The sequence below is a fragment of the Hippichthys cyanospilos genome, chromosome 4 (assembly GCF_059441005.1).
Source record: "Hippichthys cyanospilos isolate Australia breed blue-spotted pipefish chromosome 4, RoL_Hcya_1.0, whole genome shotgun sequence".
NCBI classification, from domain to species: Eukaryota; Metazoa; Chordata; class Actinopteri; order Syngnathiformes; family Syngnathidae; genus Hippichthys; species Hippichthys cyanospilos.
In genome coordinates, this window is record NC_142372.1 from 26,157,552 (window position 1) to 26,167,397 (window position 9,846).

The window sequence follows — 9,846 nt, forward strand, 5'->3', positions numbered from 1 at the left end:
TATGGCAAACCTAGTCCAAACATTTAGGAACAAACTGTTAATTCCCCAAATATAAAATGCAAGTCAAAGGTATGGGTGAGTCCTGTAAATGGTAACTTAGAAATCACCTTAATTGTCCCAAAATAAGACGTACCTGTACATAAGACACAGTTGTTTTTCTTTTTCTTCGCAATGAAGCTCGACTTCATTATAACATAAATACCCGCAGCTTGTTTAATTAAGAGTGCAAAAGTTGGAGAACACGAAAAGGCCTTCCATTTGACTCGTTTATTAATTGTGGTCTTTTGGCATATACACACACAATCATAAATTTTGTTAAAAACGGGTGTTGCACAACTTCATGTGTTTATGGCAAAAAGAACTCGTGCAGCGTCATGAGGAAAAGGGAAAACAACTGCTTGGAGCACATTCAACGTTGCACTGTTGAGATGTTCGCTGACTGCTCACAATGTGGGAAATCTGATATGACTTACGGATATGAACACAAGAAAATATGACCAATTTACAAAAACGGATTCTGTTTTGCTATAGTTTTGACATTGTTGCCAAACTCTTGCATTTTATACACGCTACCATATATAATACCAGAATTTTACCCTAAAATTAAGGGTGTGTCCTATACACATGTTCATCCTTTATTTCGGTAATCACGGTATTTAACTACAAGGTATGTTCAAATGAGTTTTGCGGTCAAAAACGATACTCAGCATGGGCTTCAGCCAAGCGTATCCACCAGAAGTACACATGGAGATATTAGCGGAATTTAATTGTTGAATGCGTGCTGCTGTAAAAGTGGGATTTCCCCACTGCCGGATAAAGGCCTCTTCTATTAGCTTTTATTAGCTGCGACCGATTCACGCACAAATGCGGCTCATGTTAGCAGCATCACCATATGTTTTCATTTGAACAGACAGGGACGTGAAATGGATTAAAATGACAACATGTACTAATTAGTTCCATAGCGGAGATTTTAGAGTTGCTGTTTACTGGTGTTACTGGAATGCAGCACATGCACTATGGTGTCACGAAGAGACCATAGTTTGGAAGCATGCGCCAAGTGAACAAGAGAGTGAGCCAATACAAGTACAATTCGCCAATTTCCCTTTTTTCCCCTGTTTGTATTCATGATTGACTTACAAACCAGAAATTTGCAGGGCTGCACACAAGATACAAACTGACAACCAACATGTGATTTGAATTACGAAAGTTTTCCTTGTGGCTAAAAAAAAACCATCACTGCACCCATCTAGGCGCTCCCCTTGTTATATAAATAGCCAATACTAGACCTTTGAATATACACTGCTCACAAAAATTAGAGGAACACTTTTTTTATTGAGCGTGGCTGATGATTTTCTGGTTAGTTAAGCAGCTGAGGGCCTGGTTAATCAAATTCAGCTGTGTTGGTGGACTGGTTTTAACAGGACTGGTTTTACATGTGAAGGTCATTTGAAGTGTCTCCCTCTTGATCTTTTTTGGCTGGTTTTCCACTTGTGCTGATTTTGGCTTGCGTAATTATCTCTACTGGCAGTATGAGGCGATTCCTTAACCCTAGAGAAGTTGCACAGGTTGTCCAACTTCTCCAGGATGGCACATCCACACGTGCTGCATCAAGAAGGTTAAATGTGTCTCCCAGCACAATCTCCAGAACATGGAGGAGATTTCAGGAGACTGGTGGTTATTCTCGGGGAGCTGGACAGGGCTGTAGAAGGTCCTCAACCCCTCAGCAGGACCAATACCTGCACCTCTGTGGAAGACGGAATAGGCTGAGCACTGCTCGTGCCCTACAGAATGACCTACAGAGGGACACTGGTGTGAATGTCTCTACCCAAACAATCAGAAACAGACTTCATGAAGGTGGCCTGAGGTCCTGTGGTGGGCTCCGTGCTCACTACCCAGCACTGTGGAGCTCAAATGGCATTTGCTCAAGAACACCAGAATTGGCAAGTTCGTCACTGGCGCCCTGTACTTTTCACAGACGAGAGCAGGTTCACCCTGAGTACTTGTGATAGACGTGAAAGAGTCTGGAGAAGACAAGGAGAAAGTTATTTTGACTGCAACGTCGTTCAACATGATGGTTTGATGGTGGGTCGATGATGGTCTGGGGAGGCATATCCATGGAGGCCTGCACAGACCTCTCCTGCCTAGGAAATGGTGCTATGACTGCCATAAGGTATCGAGATGAAATCCTTGAACCCATTGTCAGACCATACGCTGGTGCAGTAGGTCCCCTGACTTAAACTTAATAGAACATCTCTGGGATAATATGTTTCAGTCCATTAGGCGCTGCCAGGTTGCTCCTCAGACTGTATAACAGCTCAGGGATGCCCTCACACAGATCTGGCAGCAAATGCCACAAAACACCATCCGTCGTCTCATTAAGAGCATGCCACGATGTTGTCAAGCTTGCATACAAGCTTGCGGGGGCCACACAAGATACTGAAAAGCATTTTGAGTTGCAGAAATTAAGTTTTGGAAAAAACTGGACTAGCTCCACTCTGATTTTATGGTGTCTACACAATTGAGCCCTCTGTAGGGTGAAAACTTTTATTTCCATTAAAAGACTTGGCATCCTTTTGTTCCTAAGACATTGCCCTGTTATTTTGTTTAGATATCCAACTTTATATTGAGATCTGATGTATTTAATGTGTTTCTCTAATGTGCTCCTTTAATTTTTATGAGCAGTGTATATAAAATTGTGTTGGTTGGACAGAACACATTTACACCTCATTGAAATTTATAGTGGGTTTTCAAAATAAATATTGGTCTAAATATTACACAGTCACTTTAAATGTCAATTAAGCGATACATTTTGACAGATCCAGTTTGCAACTTGAGACCAAATATGGTCACGCTGTACCTCCCAGAAAACGTGAGCATTTAAATCCTTGGGAGCAAATGTTGGTAGCACCAGTGCATCAAGTGGAAAGGTTAGTGTTGACACTTGTTTTTACTTTGCATTTTTTTCTTCCCAAGACATTGATATTCCATGCGGACATTGATATTCCATGCGGTTCACTTGATGGCCGAGTGGCACAAAGATGAAGATGCTTGTGGTACACATGCTGATTGGTTCGCCATCTGTTACTTGCACATTCCACAGTGGTGGTGTTGAGGGGGCAGTTGAACATGATGCTCGTATGTGTTGTAAGATGGGAAAAGAGCAGTTGAGACAAGATGTGAGCTGCACCAATAGGGGCCGAGATGTCCCATTGACCAATCAGGGTGCAGCTGCTTCCAACATGACCAAGCTGGGCTCTATTTCAGGAGAAGGGGGTGAGGCTTGAGGAGGGGAGGGGGGTGGGGTAACAGAATGTGGGGCATGATGGGGGATGGAATGCGGCCTCCCTGTTCCCATATGCGCCCCCAACTCACATGGAAGCTTCCCCCCCTTCTCAGTATCTGGGCAGCACTGATTTGTGGAAATGGGAAGTTTGGTAAAAGTGCAAGACAATCCCAAACTTTTGCATTTACACTAAAAATGTTAGTTTAAATTGCAAAATGGCCAGATTTGCAAAAATCCAGCAAGGATGACACGCACACACTTTATGATGGTAATGATTGCCATCAACTAGGCCTGGGCAATATTTCAGGTTCACTTCAATTTTTTGTTACGGACAATTTTAAAAATAGGACAATTCAGCTGTTGCTGTAGTGCTTTTCACCCTAATGGACTTCCATAGTTTTCTGCCTTCCGTTTGTTTCTAAGACGGGACTTGTATTGTCAGTGGTTTGGGTTTGCGGCAGCAGGCGAGAAACAAGTAAGCTGCTGCAACAAGCTGCAACGTTTGTTTAAAGGCAGTTGCGACAAAAGGCTGCGGCACAACCAACTTGGTTCAGCACCAAAATGGGAAGTTTGGTAAAAGTGCAAGACAATCCCAAACTTTTGCATTTACACTAAAAATGTTAGTTTAAATTGCAAAATGGCCAGATTTGCAAAAATCCAGCAAGGATGACACGCACACACTTTATGATGGTAATGATTGCCATCAACTAGGCCTGGGCAATATTTCAGGTTCACTTCAATTTTTTGTTACGGACAATTTTAAAAATATGACAATTCAGCTGTTGCTGTAGTGCTTTTCACCCTAATGGGCTTCCATAGTTTTCTGCCTTCCGTTTGTTTCTAAGACGGGACTTGTATTGTCAGTGGTTTGGGTTTGCGGCAGCAGGCGAGAAACAAGTAAGCTGCTGCAACAAGCTGCAACGTTTGTTTAAAGGCAGTTGCGACAAAAGGCTGCGGCACAACCAACTTGGTTCAGCATCTAAAACGAAGTCACCGACCCAGGTGGGTAACACAGGCAAAATTTAACACCTCCCACTCTCCCACCCCAATAAAGTAGGGGTTGACCCCAAGCACGCACTTTGGGTCTTGCAGCACCTTATTCAAATTGTTTTCTTTGTATCCTAAGTGATAAAAGTTGCAATGTTTATCTTTCACAAAACAAAGAAAATTTAAAGTTTGCACTTAACTCTGGCATGGACGCATGGACCAGAATTTTTGTCATGTTAAATTGTTGTGTGCCAGTGACATTTTTTTTTTTTTTTTTTTTAATGACTGCACAGATGAAACTCGTGGTCAGTGCTCCCCTTAATATTGTACCAAACCAGCACTGAGAGATGTTTCAGATGCAACAAAAAAAAAAAAGTGTCAATATTTGTGTCAAAGTGAATATGTGCGAGAATTTTTCACCTTTTGTCCAAAATAGATTGGTGTCACTCAAATTACCTATTTTCAAACAGTGATTACTAAAAAACTGAATAGTAGAGTCTTACTTTCTTTTTCTAGGTAAATACAGTGGACCACCAGGTCGCACCATGCTCATACGTCACAACATGCGTCTCTGCGTACGTCACGCAGATGCTGGTCTGCTATTGGTTGGCGTCATGGTGTCACTTTGATGATGATATGCTAAAGACTTGATCTTGTGTGACTACTTACAATATCATATTTATTGTGCATAGTAGTGCTTAATTTAAACTTTAATTGGTTAGCCACGGGTCCCAAGATTGCTAGCGATGTTAAAGGGAGAAGTAAGAAGATGATCACTATGGAAATGAAGCTAGAGATAATCAAGAAATATGAAGAACGCACATGCATGGTTAGCCTCACTATTTAATATGGCCGTAACTAGTTCAAGTCACATCACACCAAAGGTAAATAAAAAAAATACATTTTCCTTTTTATATATTTTTTTATTTATTATGTTATTTAATTATATTCATGTATATTTTATATTAGCACAGTGGGCCCCCATGTTACGACATTAATCTGTTCCACGATTGGGGTCTTAGGCAAATTCGACGTAAGACGGGCAATCAAAACCTATGTTAAATAGATAATGCGTTTAGAACCTCAGGTAAAAACATCAAAATTTAACATACATATTAAAACTTGGTACCAAAATAGTATAGTAAGTGCTATGTATGTATCAGAAAACATCATAAAAATATAGAAAGGATTTTATTTACCTTTGAGAGTCGCTTGTTATGCCCATATTCCCTAATAAGGGTTTCTCTCCAGCATCGTTTCCATCTTCTTACTTCTCTCTTTAACATCATTAGCAATCTTGGGACCCATGGCTAACCCTTTCAACTTTGAATTAAGGAGTAAAACGCATTATAAATGCAATTTTGTAACCATTCACAATCGAAAGAACTTTACCATTCCGCTATTTTAAACAAGTGAGGCTGACCAATAGCAGACCACCATGTCCGTGAGGGGACGCCGACCAATAGCAGACCAGCATTGTAGTCACGCGTTGCATTGGAGCAGTTAGACGGCAATAGTAAATAAATGCAATTGCCTAAAAACGCCAGCAGATTGACGCTAAACAACACAAATACAGCCAAGCCCCTAAGGTTATGACAGCTATTTTGGTCGCATAAACGGGAAAATGTCATAAAGAAGGGATGAAAAAACTCAGTATTCCAAGTGGCAACATGAAAATGACGTAAATCAGGGACGTTGTAACACGGGGGTCAACTGTACGTACTATACTATTTTGTCACAAATTTTTAATAAGTATATAAAATTGAGATGTTTTTACCTGGGGTTTTGCACGCAAGAGCTAACTACCATAGGTATCTATTGCCTCCCCATACGATGATTTCGCCTTACAATCCCATCTCCAGATAATTTCGTATTGTGGGAGTCCACTTGTAATGGAATCCAAGCTTTCATATGGTACCATCAATATCTAGATAGTCATATAATTATCTGTCAGCCTTGAAAGATACGTCAAAATGCTTGAAATTGCTTGGCACACTAGGAGTTGTCTTTTCAGATAACGCTTGGCATTGAAAGAGCTCATATCGTACAATGTGCTACGTTTGTTTGCAGGAATCTTTCTTGCAAGAAAAAATAATAACTAAAAAAACAGTGAAAAGGCAGGGGATTGGATTGAAAAGAGGACATAAATATAAAAAATACATTCACTCAAACAATATCCCAAAATTTGACAGTTACCATTTAAACATTACAAAAATATTACCAATATGTAAACCACCACAATTATCATGAAAATACTGGCAGCTGCCTTAAGTCACATTTTTTTTATTTTCAACTAGTATATTGTGAAATTTCAAGCATTGTTGCTGTTGTCATTTCAACCTCCTGTCCTAATACCGATTAAAAAAAAAAACTTTCTCAAATGCTTTCTTGCCTAAATGTTTATCAAGACTGAATGAAGCGTGTAAGTATTCCTTTGATTTCATGTTGAGTGCCTTTTTTGCACTGTTTCTCCTTTATATCCCACAACAAAGGTGACTTTCTTCACACTTGTGAGGCAAGACACTGCGCTCAGGCGGCCGCCCGTTTAATCTTTCTTGATGACATCACATACTCACATGCTCAGTTATTCACACACGCGCACACAATCACTAATAAATGCTTTCTTAATTGCTCATACAAGGCCACACATCCATTAACCCGCACTAAAAAAAACAAAAAACAAATAAAAAAACAGGCGTCAAACGTACACACTTTTTTCGCTCTCTCAGTCTCACTCAGTCTCGCTCCCACATACACACACAGTAACAGAAAGTGGAAATAAGTGTTCACAGAGATGACTCAGTGGGAAGACCCACAAAAATCACAGTGACCACCAAGCATGTCTTTTTACCACACGCATGCACACACACACTCACACACCCACTATGAGCCACATGACAAGACAACAATAACAGCATAGATTTCTTACTTGAGAAACTCACATGAAAGATTAAACATCCATAAACGCTTCCTTGACACACACCATTGCAGGATGCCAAGGCCTTTGCTACTCTAAAACAGAAAGACATGAACACACACACATACACAATACCAAAAAAAAAAAACAAAAAAACTTTTGCTTGCTAAAAGTGAAATGACCTTTTCTCCCATGGTACAGCGACTGACCAAAGCCACAATATTTGCTTTTAACCCTTCCAGGCTCGAATTAAGTTTTTTTTTTCTTCAAACTTCTAAAAAAACAAAAATGCCTCAATCAATATAAATGTGGAATACCTAGGGGACTCTCATATTATTGTTGCAAATTTGCAACACCTACCTGGAGAGGGTTTTGGATAGCTCTACTTAGACACAAGCAGCAAACAAAATACATCAACATTCAACATGGCGGGTGTGGTCAAGGGTGCCTTATGTGGCATCTTGAGAAAACAATACACTTGTTGTATTTTTGTGCAAAAATGAAGGTGCAATGCCAAAGCGTGTGTCACTCTACAATTGGAAGACAAGTACTGTACATCACAAGCGCGCGCGCGCGCACACACACACAATCGGCCTAAGCCTCACATTGAAACACACACAAAATAAAATGCTATCAAAGGCACTGAAAGACAGAAAAAAACACTTCACTTGCCTTCTCACACACATACTCACTCTTTTACACCAACACACTCACACACCCACGCAAACGCACTCCGTAACATCTTGCACTGAAATAACGGTGGGTGTCAAGGTTTGTGCCACACAACAATAAACAGACGAGAACGAATGTATATAAAATGAATATGTGTTTTTAAAAAAAATATATATATAATATATATTATATAATATATATATAATATATATATATATATACACACATATATATATATATATATATATATATACACACACACAGAGAGAGAGAGAGAGAGAGAGAGAGAGAGAGAGAGAGAGAGAGAGAGAGAGAGAGAGAGAGAGAGAGAGAGAGAGAGAGAGAGAGAGAGAGAGAGAGAGAGAGAGAGAGACGCGCGTGATCACAAATGGTGGACGCGATTTGGAGAGAAACTGAATCTGTACTCATTCAAGTGTGACATCTAAGGACCTGTCTGTATGAATTAGCATAGCGGTAAATCAAAGTCTGGCACGCTAGTCCGAAAAAGAAAGAGAAAGAAAGAAGAAGGGGGGCCGCATCGACAACACACAAGAGCACAACGAGGCCCCCCATAAAATGGTCGCCAAGCTCACCCAGAAGATGAAATTGAAGAAGAAGAGCATGTACTTGATACATTTGGTGCAGCCTTCGACGCCCATGCTGACGGAGATTCGGCAGACGCTTTGACTTAACAGTACAGCGGCGACTCGCGGCTCCACACAAAGAGGAAGAAGACAACACCCAAAGCGAGCAAGTACCCCACAGACCCCTGCCGTCCCTCCTACTCCTTCTCCTACGCCTACCGACCCTCCCGCCAATCCAAGGCCGGCCAACATAGACCTTTTCCGGACACGCCTCTTCCAATCCAAACGCTCGTAAGAGGTCCGACTTTCCACCTTTTAGCTTCGTATCTCTATGTTCTATACATTCGTTCGTCTTTTTTGCCGTTTATCTTATTCCTCTGATGTCACCTAGATATGTTTATGACAGTTTATGGATGTATTTAGAGCCCAGGTCGGCCGAATGGAGCACGCGTCGTTGATACTACAATTCCCAGAGTACACCGCGGTGGCCCATCTGGTTTCTGATGCAGTTAAATTATCAACGTTTTACCTTCTTCAAATGCGTATATTTGTGTTATTTGCTATGTCTTGAGTCATCTGGGGCCACGCATATGTGTTTCTTATTGTTTGTGAACATATTTAGGGCCAGAAAGAACGGACGAAAACGAGCCCGGGATGGAACCAGAAGAGCTCCTTCTGCCTCTTCTGAACACACGCATCAGTTATGGGCGAGATTCAGAGTGAATTTACGAACGTGCGGAGGTTATGTTCCATAAATAACATGCGCAAAGTGAAATCCGTGAAGTAGCCAGCTGTATTTTTTTTTATTATTTTACAATGCAATACTAAACTATAGAATAAAACCAAAAATCAAAACCTGTTTTAAAGCCCCAAATTTGTTTAAAACAACCATTTTAATTTAGTAATACAAAGTTGGAAACATTGTCACTCACGTATTTCAAAGTCCCAGCTATGTATGCCTCTTCGTCCTGGACCCACACATTGTTATGAGTAATTGCCTAAACTCTTTCTTTTTCTGAGCAAGAACATTCTTATAAACGGATAAGCCCGGACATCGAATTAAAGTGAAGCCTCTTACATTATAACAATACACTTGAAATTTCAATTTATTACAAAAGAAATCTAGGTAAAAGTCATATTTCCAAAACTGTGCATTTCACCATTGCTGTCTGTGTCTACAAAGTGTGTGCGTTTCCTCTCAGCACGCCTACGAGTCACATGATCGACTCCCAGAGACCAAGCTGTCAATCTATGGCGTTATATTTGTGCCACAATTACGCACGCGCGGAAAAAAAAATTGAGCGGAGAAAATCAAACTGAGCGAGCGAAAACAGATTTTGAGAGCAAGAAAAAAACTATTGAGCGCGTAATGATAAGAGTTTGAGCGCGCGCCGATGGAGTTT

General features: G+C 40.6%; 1 protein-coding gene across 1 annotated transcript in view; it reads right to left on the bottom strand.

Moving 5' to 3' along the window:
• The window catches only part of LOC148425192 (CD81 antigen-like), a 72,727-nt gene extending 64,071 nt beyond the window's left edge, over positions 1 to 8,656 (bottom strand). The window contains exon 1 of the mRNA XM_088413421.1: positions 8,453 to 8,656. Within this exon, the coding sequence (XP_088269547.1) occupies positions 8,453 to 8,518 (66 nt within the window). The 5' untranslated portion in view covers positions 8,519 to 8,656. The remainder of the gene's footprint in view (positions 1 to 8,452) is intronic.
• Between the last annotated feature and the right edge of the window lie 1,190 nt (positions 8,657 to 9,846).